We start from the raw sequence: 17,917 nt of genomic DNA, 5'->3' as shown, positions 1-17,917 counted from the left end.
TAACTCAAACAAGGAACTTGGTCTGATTCCCGTCGTGAGGAAGAATCTGCCGACATGGCAGCTCTAAGGTCTCTGCAGACACGCCACTACTTCATGCTCAGGTATGAAGTCTTACAGGCCCTTTGGGAAAGGTGCAGGTGTCAGAAAATCTGTTTCTATCCTGAAAGTAAGTTCTCTATGTAGATTATTCTCTTTGGAGTGAAATTATGAGCGGACTCAGTTTTCTGGGAAACAGAATAGACTCACTTCCTTGTCTTCAAATTCCAGGGGCAAGGGTATTAGGCTTAGAATCTCGGTTTAAAGTGACTCTGGTAATCATCCCAGGTGACTTTGGGGCAGATACCTCTAGGGATTAACCCTGTGAATCATAGTTCTGTGGATGAAATATTTTCTTGCCAACTGGATTTCTTTGTAGACAACACAGCTAAAATAGTGCCCATCTGCTCTTAGGAAAGAATTGATCCAGGCTACTCAAAAAGGACTTTGTTCGCATCCCTGCATTTCAGTATGTGTGGTCAGGATTTAATTAATTTGGTTGATTTAGAAAGTAACTCTGCACTTTCCCTCCATTCCATGTCTGTGTTTTTGTTCGTTTTATTCTATGAACTGTGTCGCTTTAACTACTTATTTGGTGTATAAGGTAGCAGGAATCCAAAATGATTGTAGAAACAGTACTTCAGTCTTTCACCTACTGTTGCTTTCTAACCTTTGTGGTGGTGTCTTAAGCTGATAAACTTGCAACCACCACTAGGGAATCCAGGCTTCAGACCTCATCATTTTCTTTGGTAGTCTAGGCCAGTGGAAGGGACCCCACTGCAGCCAACAGATCTTCATTCTGGCCCGTTACCAGCTGGATAGTTTTGCGCAAGTTTCTTAACCTTTCCTGACCTCGGTTTATCACTTATGAAGTGGAGAGCTGGATGATAGGGTCACCAAGGGCCTTTGAGCTGCAAGGGTCCCTCCAAGTAGAATTAATTACAGCTGGCCTCTCTGCCACCTGTCTGACTTTGTCCACTCTATTCCACAAGGCTATCCAAGTGACCTTATTATGCACTTGTCACTCCCTTGTCTAAAAGCCTTTGGGTCCCCACAATTTACAGGATGCAGACTGCCCTTCTTGGCCATCCTGAAATCCTGGCCCCTGCCCACATCTCCGGTCCTATCTCAATCTTGCTACCACCACCACTGCCACCAGGCATCCCATGCTCTAGCCACAGAGAACTACCTTCTATTTCCAGGACATATCATGATTTCTCTGATCTCTCACGCCCATGCCTTTGGAAGTATGGTCTGCCTGGATGGCCTTGTCTTTCTTTTCTGTCAGGAAAACTCCTTTTCATTCTTTGAGACCCCAGCACAAATGTCACTTCTTCTGCAAAGTGTCCCCTAATCCTCCTAAGGAGTCAGTCCCCAGTGCTTGTACCACAGCATGCACATCCCTGTAGTGTGGCTCTCAGTGTATGGTGTTGCTTGTTCAGGTCTCTCCCTCTCTTCAGACTGAGTTCTGGAGGGCAGGCCACTTACCTTAGTCACCTCATATTGCCAGTATTCAACACAGACCCTGGCACAGAGGAGATATGGAATCAGTATCTGTTTACTGAATGAAAGATTAAAAACAGGCTGAGCACAGTGGCTCACGCCTGTAGCACTTTGGAAGGCTAAAGTGGGAGTATCGCTTGAGACCAGGAGTTCAAGACCAGTCTGAGCAACATGGCAAAATGCTGTCTCTACAAAACAAATCCAAAAAAAAAAATTAGCCAGGCATGGTGGTGTGTGTCTGTAGTCCCAGCTACTCAGGAGGCTGAAGTGGGAGGATCTCTTGAGCCCAGGAGGCAGAGGTTGCAGTGAACCGAGACTGCACCACTGCACTCCTGGGGCAGCCAGGATGACAGAGTGAGACCTTGTCTCTTTAAAAAAAAAAAAAGATTAAAAACAATATTCATATTGCCTTCTAGATTATTACCAAACAGTCCTTTCTCTTCTGCCCTCCGCCCAAACATTTCACAGCAGGGTATGAAGTCTTTGACTCCCTTGCCTCTGTTATACCCTATCTTCATCACCTCCCATTGTGTTTTTGTTTTTTATTTTGAGACAGGGTCTCACTCTGTCGTCCAATCTAGATTGTAGTAGCACAACCGTGGCTTACTGTGGCCTCAACGTTCTAGGCCCAAGCAATCCTCATACCTCAGCCTCTGTTTAGCTAGGACTACAGTTGTGCCACCATGCCTGGCTAATTATTCTTTTCTTTTGTAGAGATGGGGGTCTCACCATGTTGCCAGGGCTGGTCTTAAACTCCTGGGCTCGAGCAGTCCTCTCACCTCAGCCTCCCAAATTGCTGGGGGTTATAAGCGTCAGCCACCATGCACAGCCCACCTCCTGCTCTTTACTGAAACCCATTCCCTATTCAGGTTGCTGTTTTCCTATGAGAGGCAATGAATAATAAGTTAACTTTTTGCACTTTCTGTTTTAAAATGATTTCATCTTTTCATGTTACAAGAATGGACCTGGGAGGTTAACTTGGTTGGGGGAAGTATAGGAATGCTGACATTTTCAGATTCCCAAATGTCAGCAGTATATTTCAGGATGGCTGAAATAAGATGCATGTGGCTTCAGATCTCAGCTTTGTCACGTAAGTGTATGTAATTTCCACAGGGAACTTCAATGACTCCCTATTTCTTCATCAGTAATGGGATAGAAAACTTCAGAAGGCTGTGTAAGGACTAATCCAGGCCGTACTGTTTTGTGACACACAGTACTACTCATTGAGCTATTGTCTGAGGAATTAAAGTCTTACCACTACAAACCTGTCTTCATCTGTTTGGGCTGCTGTAGCAAAATACCATAAACTGGGTAGTTGACAAACAACAGAATTAATTTCTCACAGATTTGGAGGCTGAGAAGTCTAACATCAAGGTGCTGGTAGAGTCAAGGTCTGGTGAGGGCTCTACTTCCTGGTTTGTAGATGACCATCTTTTTTTTTAAAACAAAAAAACAAAAAAAAAAACTTCACGTGGCAGAAGGGACAAGAATGCTCCCTGGAGCCCCTTTTTTTTGTTTTGTTTTGTTTTGTTTTGTTTTGTTTTTGAGATGGAGTCTTGCTCTGTCGCCCAGGCTGGAGTGCAGTGGCACGATCTCAGCTCACTGCAACCTCTGCCTCCTGGGTTTACGCCATTCTCCTGCCTCAGCCTCCCAAGAAGCTGGGACTACAGGTGCCCACCACCACACCCGGCTAATTTTTGTATTTTTAGTAGAGACAGGGTTTCACCATGTTAGCCAGGATGGTCTCCATCTCCTGACCTCCTGATCTGCCCGCCTCAGCCTCCCGAAGTGCTGGGATTACAGGCATGAGCCACCATGCCCAGCCTTGGAGCCTGTTTTATAAGGGCACTAATCCCATTTATGAGGGCTCTACCCTTATGACCTAATCACTTTCCAAAGGCCCCACCTCTAAATGCCATCACACTGGGGATCTGGCTTCAACATGTGAGTTTTGGGGAGATACATTCAGTCTGTAGCAAAAATCCCCCTGGCCTGCAAACCAGGATAATTTTTTTCTCGTTTTTATTTAAGAGCCATTTCTAACGTTGCTAAGATTAATGCATAATTTGGTGTCGCTCTTGAACACTCAGTGTGGACACTATTAATTCACAGAACCGAATCTAATGTCTGAATCTGTAAAAGGTGAGAACGCTGTCCATATCCTTTTTAATCCTTACTCCTAAATCAAATGGGTTGCTCCAGTTTATAACTAAAAACATTTCTCCTCAGACATCAGGAGTTTAAATGATCAGAACATAAAATACTCTGAGTTAGAATACTCATAGCATAAAATAATCTAATGGTGAAATCTTTATGGTAAAATATTTGAGGGAATTAGAGATTAACAGTGTAAAATCTTGAAAATAGTATTGGCCAGGCACAGTGGCTCACGCCTGTAATCCTAGCACTTTGAGAGGCCAAGGTGGGCAGATCACAAGGTCATCAGGAGTTCGAGACCAGCCTGGCCAACATGGTGAAACCCCATCTCTACTAAAAATACCAAAACAATTTAGCTGGGTGTGGTGGCATGCACCTGTAATCCCTGCTACTCAAGAGGCTGAGGCAGGAGAATTGCTTGAACCCAGGAGGCGGAGGTTGCAGTAAGCCGAGATCGTGCCGCTGCAACTCCAGCCTGGGCAACAGAGCAAGACTATACCTTGGTGGGGAGAGGGGTGGAGAAAATAGTATCAACTTTGAGAGGAAAATAGGAATGTGATGTGGATTTCTCCTAGCCCAGCCCAGTCATGAGTCATGTGACCTCTAGCTTCCCCTCACACTATGAATCTGAATCTCCTTTCTTCCTGAATGGAATGAGTAGCAATACTTCCTTTTAGGTACTCATAGCATGCTCAGAAATTAAAATGAAAAGTAATTGCATGGTAATATAAAATACAATATACTGTGTTATAACTTTAAATGCATGTAATCCTACTGATTCATTATTTTAAACATTCATTCCCTTGACTGATTACAAAATAGTTCAGTACAATGATAGTTGTATCATCTTCTTTACGGGGCCTCATCAGTTAGTAGTCACTGAAAAATAAACAGTGTATTCCTTCTTCTTAGGCCAAATCAAATTTTATTTTTAGGGTATATGAAGAAACATCTGTGATAGAGTCATTAAAACTTCCGAGTCCCTAGCCACTTGCATTGAGCAGATGTCTGCAGTCCGGGTCTGTTTGACTTGTAGAAATGGTTAATGCTTTTCTTGCTAGTGGAGAAGGTGATCAGAGTCCTTTCTACATGAAGCATCTTGATCCACATCGAAGAGGAATGTTCAGTGCTCTTGGTATGCACAGTCTGGACATTCAGGGATTATAGAACTGGAAGCAGATTACAAGATGATGGATGTGGCAGGCACGTTAATTTTGTTTGGTCTTGCATTCTGACCTCAGAGGGCCCTTCATGCGGCTCTCTGGGTAATGTGAACTTTGTTTCATAGATTCCCAGGCAGGGTGATTAATTGAGCAGGCTGGAGGGTTTGACGTGTTCACACGGAATGTGGCAGGTGTGTGGTGAGGAGTTCAAGGGACGGGCACTCCTGCCCCAGTGCCAGGGAGAGCTGATGATCCTCAGTCGTGACTAACCCTTGCTCTTCTGTTGCTGAGTTTTGTTTTTAATGTTTCCAGGGTGGTTAAAATAAAATATTTAAGGGGCTTCACCGAGCTGGACAGAATGTTTTGGTAGAGTCAAGGCTCTGATAGGAGGGAAGAGGGTCTGGTTGATGGACATTTCACAACAGATTGTACTGCTCTGATGCTGTGACCTCAAGGAAATCACCCTACCTTTGCTTCAGGTCACAGCCAGAAATGGATTTCCCTCGGGAGACCTCCATAGCCCTGAGGTGTGAGAATGATCGTTTTCCCTCCATTCTGCCGAGACATATTTATAAACGCTGATTTGATTACATTAAGATGTGCCGGTGTCATCATATCTTCAAATAACGTCCTTCTGTCCTTGCAGAATAATCCAAGTTTGCAGCTGTTTTTCATCAAGGGCAATGTATAGAAGAGATGAACATGGGTTTCAAGTACACATTTGATGAACACAAGTGCAACATTATCTGAGGTGATTTCTTGCGATGTCCTTGGAACTACCCCCAGCTCTCAACGCCGAGCCGGGTTCTGTTTGTCTGCTGTTTCCCTGGTGCTGCTTGGCTCTCTGGGATTTTTCCTGCTCAAGAATTATCTCCAGAGAAGTATTCCTTAAGCCTGAACCTGCTCTGAAGACAGGAGGCTATAACTGGGGAGGTTCAAGTGTGCTGGTGGGTCAAAATGGCAGGGGCACCACCTTGTCATCCCACCTAACCTTGAGAGCAGGTGGCTAAACCCGGCAAGCCTGGCTTTATTCAAAAAGAGACAGTTTCACCATCTCTCTGCTTTGCTCCTTAGGAGAATGTCTGAGTCATTTAAAAAATCCACTCCAGTCCCACCTCCTTCCTCATTTAACCCCCTTTAGTAAAATGGCATATGAGGTTCAAATTTTCTCATTATAAAATGGCAAACTAAAAGCTATTGTGGCATTTTTTTCTATTTACAGTAGGTTCCCTGGATCATGTAGAAATTTAAATGTGAACTTCTCTTAAAATCTTCATAAACCAGGCAGAATTTTATTCATATTCAGTTGTGTAATAGTTTATACATACAAGCTCGATTCTTGTTACTTTGAGATTTTTGACAACAAATTAAGACCCAGAGTTCTTTATGAAAGAATCCAACCTATATGTATTTGGATCTCAGCCATTTCACATTTTTTCTTCATTTTTTTTTAACCCAAACCAAACTATTCTGTTCCTGCACTATAAATCAGGCAGCCAGCCTTGGCTCTGGAAAAGCTGTTTCATTTGACTGTTAGCGTGACCGTTAGTGATCACCAGTGGCTTGGCTGACATTATTCATTTCATTTCATTCTTGACCTTAGACTTTCTATCTTGATAAATCATCTTGAATGCAAGGCTTCCAATCCTCTTCTCATATAATCTGATGAGATTCCCCCCCACCCCCCAAGGGCAAGAAAAAGGAGAGATTACTCAATTAAAAAAAAAAGATTTGTATTATATACGGAAAATTCTCATTTCGATTACTTTCTCTCAAATGCTGTGAAGTCTGAACATTTAAAAAATTAATTAATGTGTAAGTGTTAGGTAGAGGATTCTAGTTTTTAGAGAACTTTACGAACGATTTTCTATCATGGAATCTGCCATCTCATTTATCTTATTTAACACATGAATATTCTTATTTTCCACATTCTGCTGATGGGGTGGAAATTGGAACAACTCCTTTGAAAAAGCGTTTGGCAGTCTCCCTAAAGTTGAAAGTGCTGTGGTCCAGCATTGTTACTCCTAAGTGTGTACCTAACAGAAATGTGTACGAATGTTCGCCGAAAGACCAGAACGTGCATAGCAGCACTGTTTGTAATAGCTTAAATGGGAAACTATCTGAATGCCCTTGGAGACTAGAATGGGTAAATAAATAATGAAATAGTCACAGGATGGAATTAACGAACAGCACGGAGAATGAGCAAGTTGCAAGTACACACAACGTGGATGAATTTCGCAGACTTAATACCCAGCAAAGAGGGCATTCTGTAGGATTTCAGATGAAGCACAGAAACAGACAGGGCCAGTCTTGAAGTCGGAATAGTGCCCCTTTGGGGCAGTGGCAGTGATTGGATGGGGTCCTGATGATGGGGCGCTGGTCCCAGGGTGCTGGTAATGTTCTGTTTCTTGATCTGGAGGCCAGCTACACAGGTGTGTTCAATTTGTGAAACTTCATCAGCTTGTATGCATATGAGAAGAGCACTTTACCACATATAATTCACTGCAAAGTTTCAGTCGTTTCGCTTTGTTTAACTCTATGTATCCTTTCTTTAACTGCACATTACCCTTTGCAGGAGGGGCCATCTTTGGTGCCGATGTCTGCACTCCTGCCTCCTCTCTGCCCTACTCTCCTCTCCTAGGAGTACCTTCAAGTGCCGTGCTGTCTCCCACTTCCCTGCCTTTGCTGTGGCCACACTTGCCCCCAGAGCTCTTGCCTGATGACCAACTCTTAAGCTCTTTTGCAGATTCTCTCTGATCCTCTTCAGTATGTGACCCACTCTGTTCCTTAGTCCCTGCGAATGGTTGCATTTCTGCCTGTAAGCTGTCCTCAGCCTCCCTCACTGGTGTGTGTAAGCTCTGAGCAGAGGGGCCTCTTTTTGTGTTCTTTGAGCCCCAAACCCTTAGCCCCTGATACTTAGCATATGTAAGGACTGAAATGTTAGTTGCATGAATTCCTTTGTCTGGATACCCAAAGCCCTGGGACAGTCTCCTTGACTGACACTACTCACTGGCCAGCTGACCACAAAGCAACAGGAAAAAAAAAAATGATCAAAAGGAGGAAGAAAATGAGGAAGCATTTTGTATTCCCTAGCATGCAATTTGGAGTAATCTCAAAGCCCCATCTTTGTGTCCACTGGAAGGCTGGTGCTCAGCCCTCTGCTGGAGCCCTGGTCACCTTAGACTCCTCCCATAACCAGGTCTAGTTTCCCTCCCTGGGGTCTGAGTTCTCTGCTTCCAGCTACTCTTTTCTCCTTGCCCTACTGAGGTGCTCAAAACTCTCCTTGAGCCCAGGAAGGTGGAGCTGAGGGCCATGTGCTCTAGAGTGAGACAGCCTTGGGTTCAGGTTGCTCACCTACTCTAGACTTCTGGCCTCCATCTTCCCTAGTGAGAAGCTTACTGGAAGGTTCTGGAAGGTGACTTTCCTTCAGGCTTGTTCCCTCCTGTTATGCCTCTATCCGTCAGGTACTCAGAGACTTTCTTTGGGATGGAGTTGTTGTATTTTTCCACAGTGCAAACTCATCTCCCTTCTCTTCCTTAGAAACCAGTTTCTGCTCAGGGCTAGAGAGGAGAGTGGCCATAAAAAGACATCCAATTCCCCTATTCCAACTCTGGTGTCCTGCCCTGACACAGTCGGTTATTCCAGCATCCTTTCCTGAGAGGTGTCCTTGTTCCTGGCCAGATATAACCACGTTTGTAAGTTTCCTTTTTTTAGCTGCTCAGATCACTAAGCGACGAGGATATGTCCTATTCTCTTTTTAACAAACCTGTGCTCTTTGGAGTCCCTAAGAGTCTTGGTTACCTGCCTTTGGTCTTGCTAGGGCAGAGGTTATCAAGCTTTCTCCCCCAGGTGATATTTGTGGCACACACATGAATTTGGGGTATACCTCCACCCTCTCCCCTCATTTAGTAGCATTCTGTTGTGTTTCCTTGAAGGAAAACCTCAAAATTTAGGATTAAAATGGAGGTACAAGAAGAGATCCTTTTTTTCTTTTTTATCGCAGGGTGGGCTGGTACACTTTAAATTGCATTTTAAGGTTGGGCATGGTGGCTCATGCCTGTAATCCCAGCACTTTGGGAGACCAAGGCGGGTGGATCACCTGAGGTCAGGAAGTTAAGACCAGCCGGGCCAACATGGTGAAACCCCATCTTTACTAAAAATACCAAAATTAGCCAGGCATGGTGGCACATGCCTGTAGTCCCAGCTACTCAGGAGGCTGAGGTGAGAGAATCACTTGAATCCAGGAGGCTGACGTTGCAGTGAGCCAGGATTGCATCACTGCACTCCAGCCTGGGCAGCAGAGTAAGAATCCATCTCAAATAATAATAATAATAATAATAATAATAATTGCATTTTAATATCAACTGCTAATTTATAGGTTTCTCATCTGCAGACTTATTAAGTAAAGAAGAGACATACCATTATTATTTAGATACTCTTAGGATTTGTAAAATAACATCACGGAGTTTTAAACACCACATGCAGCCATGCACATGTGTTTTTATGGGAAGACATCTATCAATTTATAAGAAGTTAACTAAATCTAAACTACATGAGTCCAAGATGGTTTTTATACAATATGGGCCTCAGTTTTAAGTTTTTCAAAAGACTGAAGGCTGTGTTATTTTATAGTTTAAATAATCACTAAGTTGTGATTGTGTAGAGCAGGTCAGAATGTTTTGCATTCATTCTTCTAGCAATACTTATTTAGCACCTTTACTATGTTGGGTGCTATGCTAGGTACTGGAGTGTAGCTAAGATTTTAATAATGATGAACACATGGCCAGGCATGGTGGCTCATGCCTCTAATCCCAGCACTTGGGGAGGCTGAGGCAGGCGGATCACCTAAGACCAGGAGATCGAGACCAGCCTGGTCAACATGGCAAAATCCTGTCTCTACTAAAAATACAAAAATCAGCCGGACATGGTGGTGTGCACCTGTAATCCCAGCTACTCAGGAGGCTGAGGCAGGAGAATTGCTTGAACCCGGGAGGCGGAGGTTGCAGTGAGCTGAGATCACACCACTGCACTCTAGCCTGGGCAACAGAGCAAGACTCTGTCTCAAAAAACAAAAATAAAAAAATAAAAATGATGAACACATTTAGGTGTAGCCGGTATTCTCATATACCCAATGGCTTATATGACTAACTTGCGTCACTATGCAGATGTTTCTAACATAAATAAATCCAAATAACATCACCAAAGAGAAAAGGTCAGAATGTATCCAGCATATCAGATAAATAAGGAATGTTTAGGAGACTATCCAGAATTTTTATTTTGCAGACAGAAGTGGGATGTTAATGTGAGTTTGCCCCTCTTGCATTTGGTCCACAATTTTAATAGACCAACATCCCTATGAAATGTGGCTTGGGAAGGGGCATTAATCATGTATATATATTTATGAACTGCTCAGTTATGGACAATGCGGAGTAAACCATACCAAAATTGTCCATGCATCTTGTAAGTTTAAAGTTAGGAAATCGACTGGGCATGGTGGCTCACACCTGTAATCCCAGCACTTTGGGAGGCCAAGGCAGGTGAATCACCTGAGGTTAGGAGTTCTAGACCAGCCTGGTCAACATAGTGAAACCCTGTCTCTACTAAAAATACAAAAATTTGCTGGGCATGGTGGTGTACACCTATAATCCCAACTACTCGGGAGGCTGAGGCAGGAGAATTGCTTGAACCCAGAAGGTGGAGGTTTCAGTGAGCCAAGATCGCGCCATTGCACTCCAGCCTGAGTGACAAGAGTGAAATTCTGTCTCAAAGAAAAAAGTCAGGAAATTATTAGCAAACTATCAAATTCCTGACCCAACACTTTATAGACTTTGGGTTTATTGCTTATGGTAAATTCAAAGTGAAATCATTTTAAAGACTCAGGACTCCAGAATGCTGACTTGCGCAATGCTTCCAGAGGCACAGACCAGTACAAATGAAGTAATTCTGGCCAGTCATGGTCACCTGAATTCTGGGCAGGCCCTAAGAAGTTTCCAAATCCCCAAGTTGTTTGGCCATTCTGCTTTTGCCGACAAAACATATCTGTGCTGACCTGATGGGAATCTGCATCTTCCACATCCCCACGTTGGAGCCAGGTCACTGCCCTGGTTGCCTCTTCTCCAGGATTTTGACTTTCCCTAAAATTATTAGAACAAGAAGCAGTAACGCTTTTCTCAACAATCTTTTAAAACTTGCTTTAAACACTGGGTTCTCAAAAAACTAATTTTTAGAGGGTTTTCTTTTCAAATGAAAGTAATCTGTGTCCAATGGTCAAAACATCCACGATTATGGGTACATTAAAACCCTCAGATAACCTTTTTTATTTTTTTTTATTTTTTATTTTTTTATTTTTATTTTTTTTTTGAGGCGGAGTCTTGCTCTGTCGCCCGGACTGGAGTGCAGTGGCCGGATCTCAGCTCACTGCAAGCTCCGCCTCCCGGGTTTACGCCATTCTCCTGCCTCAGCCTCCCGAGTAGCTGAGACTACAGGTGCCCGCCACCTCACCCAGCTAGTTTTTGTATTTTTAGTAGAGACGGGGTTTCACCGTGTTAGCCAGGATGGTCTCGATCTCCTGACCTCGTGATCCGCCCGTCTCGGCCTCCCAAAGTGCTGGGATTACAGGCTTGAGCCACCGCGCCCGGCCAACCTTTTTTAATATTTTGATGACTGTACATGTGTAAACGTGTGCATATAAGACTATATATATAGACTTTTATGATTGCACAAAAAGATAGACTAACAAGCATAAATGTTTTCCTCTGAAAATCAACAGGTTTTTACAAATTGTGTGCAGCCATGTATTTTAGCATCTCATTTTTCATTAAGCAACCATATGTTTGCTCTGTTTGTACCAAGTTCTTGAGATGAGTTCCTTTAACACCATTAACTCCATAGGGTTTGACATATGCAACAGCAGTAAGTATTGAATGTGCTGGTAAGGAGGTGGGCGGTGATTTTTTTAAAAAGAGAGAGTGGCAAAAATACATCACAGGTACACATGGTGTACTTATAAATTATATGGTAAGCATGATTGTGACAGAAAATGAATCATGCCACCTGTGCTGTGTCAGTTAGCAAGAGGGAAGAAAAATTAGAAGGATGGAAAAATCTAAGAGTGTGGCATCAGTATCAGTTGGGGGGCAAGTCTGACAGTATTTCCTCAGAACTAAGTCACCTGTTTGTTTTTTAACATATCTGAATTTTATATTTGATTTTTACTGCCAGCCAGGGGACAGACATGACATGTCATCTCCTGGACATACATGAATGTTAAAAAGGCAGACACCTGCAGGGGTGGAAAAGATTTCCTCACCCATCACAAGGTCCCCCATAACAAAAGACAAGATAAGCATGAGAAAACTTTACAAATCTCTTTAATATAAGTTTTACATGACACAGGAGACTTTATGAGAAATTGAAGACCTAAAGAAATAGGTAAACTTGTATCTTTTTATGGCTTAAGTTTGAGGAAGACTGGACAGCCATGGAGAAATATAATTGGATAAAATGGGTATGATCTAATGGGAATAAACTGGGGAGAATTTAGCTAGGCTCTTTGTTCAGATTCTTCTGTATCCCTTTGTCTTCAGAGTTAAAGATGTTTCTTTCCTCTGGATATGGGGAGGGCACCTCTGGAATGAGAATCCTGTGACCTGCTTCAGGGGAGAGGGACAAGGGGAACTTGAGAGACTTTCCTGTTTCTGCTGTTTCCTCAAATGCCAAGGTGCCACATTTTGGGGTAGAATAACCTGAGTACCATCACACCAAACTTTTGTGGGATGGGTGTCCCGCAGCTTGGAAGAAAATCCTGCAGAGAAAAGTGAAGGGCTTGTTAAGCATCACTGGATCCAACTAATTGTGCGGAGGAGTTTGAGGAGGTGTGAATCAGACTTGTTTAGCCACATTCCTGAAGTGGGAGTCAGAAGTAAGCTGGCTCTAGATCATTGCAAAGCAGGCTTAAGAACTTCCGCACCCTTGGCTTTGAGGCTTCCAGTGCTGTGTGGATTATTTAAAAAATGCTGCGTCACTGTGCTCTCATGAAACACACAACACTTCTGTGTGGAAAATTATGAAAATTCATGATTCAGAGTTGAAAAATGATGAGAGCAGCTGGATTCTAAATGTAAAAGTTTTTGAAACCTTAGCCAACGTACTTCACTTCTATATCCCTTATTAAATATATCCAATAGATAATAAAAATGTGTCTAGGTCTCAGTTGTTATGAAAAGGATAAAATTAAAATTTGAAATGTGAAGAAAGAATTATATATATTTTAATTGGCATCTTTTTTTTTCTTTCCTAGAAGTAATAAAATGAGGGTGCATCTAATGGCATATATGTTTGATGAAATATCATAGCCTGTTGTTATCCTGGGAGAAAGCAAGCAGTTTGTGGAAATCATGAAAGGCTCTGTGTGTGAAGGTGCCTCAGAGTGACACAATGTTTAAGACCCTTTCAAACCTTCACATCCTCAGAGGGAGAGGTTAGGTGGCCCCTGCAGTTATCAAAGCTGTTGAGGAGTTCCCAACTAACCCGCAGACATCTGCTTCAGCAGATCTTCTGATACAGCCGCCCAGGCAAATGGATACCAGCCAAAAACAGTCCAAGTGTCCCTGGTTTAAAGCACCATCAAAGGGCCCACTCATCCTCCTGTTAGGAGGCAAAGCACCTGAAATCTCCACACTTACCCTTGTATGGGGAGAAGAGATTTCTTACCCATTCATGGCTGATGCCCCTATAACAAAAGACAGATTAACAAGAGAAAAGCAAACAAGTTGATTTAATATAAGCTTATGTCACACAGATGTCTTCAGAAATAAAGCCCCAAGGAGACAGGGCAAACTGTAATTTTAGGGACAGTCATACAGAAGTTTGATCAAAGGACAAAAGAGTGTGATCTAATGGTAATAAACTCAGGAGTAGGGGTATTTATCAAGGCCTGTTTGTCCAGCATCATCCTGGCATCCGTGTGTGATATTTCTTTCCTCTGGGTACGGTGCAGTGCCCCTCTGGAATCAGGTCTTAATGATCTGTTTTCAGGGGAAGGTCAGCTAGGTCTCATGGCTTGCTTTAGAGGAGGAGTAAGGGGAATTCTTCCTAGTTTCTATGGCCTGCTTCTAGTTTCCTCAAATGCCCAGGTACCATTATTTGAGGTAGTGTGTCCTGAACATGCATCACCTTCTTAGACACAGGGTTTGTTAAGAAATGTGCTCAGGAATACCCTTTGGATTCTTACCTATTTGTTAATAATACGTATGTAATGCCACGTATCTGTATTTACACACACACAGAGCCTTAGTCTGTTTGGTGCTGCTATAACAATACTACAGGCGGAGTAACTTATAAAGAACAAAATTTATCACAGTTCTGGGGTCTGGGACGCCCCCAGGATCAAGACGCCAGCATCTGGTAAGGGCTTTGTTGCTCCGTTTTCACGTGGCAGAAGGTGGAAGGGCAAGAGAGTGAACTCCCTCTCACAAGCCCTTTTTCATAGCAGCATTAATCCACGAGGGCTCTACCTTCGTGGCCTAAACACCTCCCAAAAGGTGCCTCCCAACATTGTTGCATTAGGGGTTAAATTGCCAACACATGAATTTTAGGAGACACATTCAGACCATAACATGTTCATTTGTATACAGATGGTTCCCAACTTACATTTTTTTTTTAAATCAGGGCAGCTTTCATTTTACAAAACAGAATGAAAGTGACGCTACTTTTTTTAAACTTTCTGATGTTGTGAAAGCAATACGCATTCGGTAGAAATCATACTTCAAATTGATTTTGAATTTTGATATTTTCCCAGGCTAGGGATATGCGGTATGATACTCCCTTGCGATGCTGCGCAGTGGCAGTGAGCCAGCAGCTCCTAGTCAGCCACACAATCATGAGGGTAAACAGCTTCCACTCTACAGTGGACTGTGTTGCCAGAAAATTTTGCCCAACTGTACGCTAATGTAAGTGTTCTGAGCACATTTAAGGTAGGCCAGGCTAAGCTCTGGTCAGTAGGCTAGTTGTATGAAATGCATTTTGACTTACAATATTTTCAGATTCTGATGGGTTTATTGGGATGTAACCCCACTGTAAGCAGAGGAGCATCTGTATACATATGTATGTCTTCTACAAAGATCTGTGCGTGTATGACCCAGCACTCACAAGTTCATGCACACACACATATTGTTTGAAGACCTACTTTTTCACACTTAACGCAACTCTGTGTCATTGCATATTCTCTATAGTGTCATTGTAAGTGACACCATAGAATTCTCTTGTTTGGATTTAGGCTAGTTTATTTAATGAGTTATTCATTCAATGATTTCTTCTAGTTATTTAATGTTATAAATGTCAGAGATATCCTTGTGCCCATACCGTGTGTGGCTCTGTGTGTGTGAGTTCTTTTAACAAGGTTTACTGATTCAGACTCTGCATGGTCTAAGTGCAAAGGATCACAGGCCTCTTATGGCCCCTTTACTATCTTTTGTTAAAATGTATGTGTAGGTTAAAGGCCCCACATATGGTTAGGATGAGGGTTATAACCATGATATTAAGCTCAGGCTCAAGATCCACCCAGTCTTGGGTGAATGACCTTGGGCTAGGTCTTAACCTCTCCGGGATGTAGTTTTCTCGTTTGTCAATCGAGTCTATGACTGATGCTTTGTAAAATTGTTGGGGAGTAAGATCAGGTGTATCAAGTGTCTGGTATGGGGCTGGCACATGGTAACCCCTAAGCCCATGTTAGTCCAGCTTGGATAGTGGGTCATATTCATGTTGATACAATCTCAAAGTTCTGAAACATCATAAAGGGCTTATAACAGATGCTGCTGTCCATTGACCACTTATGCCTTTGTTCCTTAGTTTTCACGGGTGGACCAAGATAAAAGAGGAATTAAATAGTATGTACCCAGTAGGCACGACTAGCTTCATGGGCCTGTGACTTGTGCGGTCGCACAGGGTGCTATTCTTAGTTTAACGCTCTGCTGTTCCTGTCTTCAAATTCTTAATTTTGAACACAGGCTTCCTCTTTCTGTTTTTCACTGGGCCCCACAAATGATGTAGCCAGTGTTGCCTGTAAGATTGTTAAGAGGGTGAAATGAGAACTCACAAAGCACTGAGTGTAGTACTCAGGATATAATAGGACTCAATAATCATTAGGTGACTATATAATAATTTTTTGTAAGCAGAAACAACTAAGATAAGTATATTAATAGACATTACATGAAAACAGCAGTGTGAGATATATAATTAATCTCATTTACAGATAAACTGAGGCCCAAGAAATTAAATAACCTGCTAAAACCACATTGCTTATGAAAGCAGAGCTTGGATTCACACCCAAATTCATCTCACCCAAAGCACCACTGTTGACCTGACCGATTAAGTGTTAGTTGCCTTCATTCCTTCCCAGGAGAACCTCTCTGTAAAACCCTGTATTTAAGCTTACTTGATACCCATCGGTACCGCAAGCCTTACTCCCAGCAGGATTTTCAGAACCCCTCAGAGTGATCCAGAATGTCCGCCAGACCTGGAAACTGTTGAGGCTACAGCAAACGGGAAGTACAGTTCTACTACTCACCCTTAGTCACCCTGTCTCATCCCATCCTGCCCTGTCCCCAAGCCTACCCAGAATTACTTGCTCAGAGTTCCATATCTGGGCATATATGACCAGCCCGGTGACAATATAGCTTGCTCCCTTTGGTTCCTGAAAAACTTAGCATCAGATGACTCATATCTAACTAATACCTCCAGACCTTCATGAGAATCAGTGGGAGATCCACTGGCATTGCATCCTGGCAAAGTAGCTGTAGGAGATGCCTACGACCCATATACTGAGGACCTGACCATCTGCCTGGTGGCAGGGATCCCTTGCTTTCCTACAGTGCCAGGCTGTGATTTGCTCTGCCCACTCTTTTCCCTGCCAGAAAAGAGAGAAGATCCATTCCACCACGCTGCTCAGAAGCAGGTGGACAGCTTCATGTGGGGAAGTTCTAGTGCAGGCCTGCTTGCGGTGTGTGGCCTCTGAGTAGAGAAGTTAATATGTGAGCATTGCATATGCTAGATTTGAATTTTGAATGTGACAATGAGACTGTTGTTTCAAAGCAATTCCCTAAGTGGCTGTTTGCTCAAGACTTTTGTAGTGTGAACAGAGATTTGGGGGAGGGGGAGAAGCCATCTGCTCCAGAATAGTCTTCGAATGACACGATCAAATGACTGCAGAGCAAACTGGAGGGAGTCCAACAGAAAGTTCCCGTCTGCTGCATCCAGCCCCAACCAGCACTCGAGCCATTGTGTTTATGTGAAAGCTCACACGCAGGTTTCAAAGGCAAGGCCGTGATAACCAGGAATGTAAGTGAGATGAGTGTGGAAAAGGCCATGTCAGGGGAGCTTTCTCACCCCGTATCTCACCAATATACCATTTGGAAAACTAAAAAGCCACGCTTCAGAGAGAAGCTCAGTCTTTTTTCCTGATGCCTTCAGCTATACATTTGGTTCCAATCAATGTATCAGATCAAATGAAAAAGTTGTAAGTTCATTTTTATGTGCTCATCTTCTATTAGTGGTTAGACTCTGAAATCTATTTACTTAAAATATGAGGCAATTTTCTTGTTTTTAAAATATGGCCTGTCTCAATCTGCAAAGCATCCTTGATTCTTATTTTGTTTCTCTAAATACGTGTATGTATGTGTTTTTTCTTTTTCTTTTTGCTATTAGGCATTCATGCAGCCTCACTTGCTGGGAAATGAGTTCACACATTTGGAGTTTCCAAGGAGGGTACAGAGAAAGGAGCTTGGAAAGAAGATGCTCTACAGGGACTTTAATATGACAGGCTGGTAAGAACATGCCTTCCTCTGCCTCAGCACCACACAGTGTGTGTGAAGGAAGCATCACCACCATAAAAAGCCACTTACACAGTTTGGATCAGGAAGCACAGCCAGAGACCTGGGTTTGTGGTGAAGGACAAGGGGCTACACCTGCCTCTGCTATTTTTGCTTAGGACCAAATCACAAGCCTTGGTTTGCCTCTCTGCTTCTTCGAGGCTCTCCTTGGGGATATTGGACCCTGTGAAA

The 17,917-nt window shown here is 43.0% G+C and overlaps 1 protein-coding gene across 1 annotated transcript in view; it reads left to right on the top strand.

Annotated features, from left to right (window-relative positions):
- PPM1H (protein phosphatase, Mg2+/Mn2+ dependent 1H) overlaps nt 1-17,917 on the top strand; it is a 288,477-nt gene that overhangs the window by 195,046 nt on the left and 75,514 nt on the right. The window contains exon 6 of the mRNA XM_023225107.1: nt 17,562-17,680. Within this exon, the coding sequence (XP_023080875.1) occupies nt 17,562-17,680 (119 nt within the window). The remainder of the gene's footprint in view (nt 1-17,561; nt 17,681-17,917) is intronic.

Source organism: Piliocolobus tephrosceles, chromosome 10 (genome assembly GCF_002776525.5).
Source record: "Piliocolobus tephrosceles isolate RC106 chromosome 10, ASM277652v3, whole genome shotgun sequence".
Classification (NCBI taxonomy): Eukaryota; Metazoa; Chordata; class Mammalia; order Primates; family Cercopithecidae; genus Piliocolobus; species Piliocolobus tephrosceles.
This window is presented reverse-complemented; position numbering and strand designations above follow the sequence as displayed.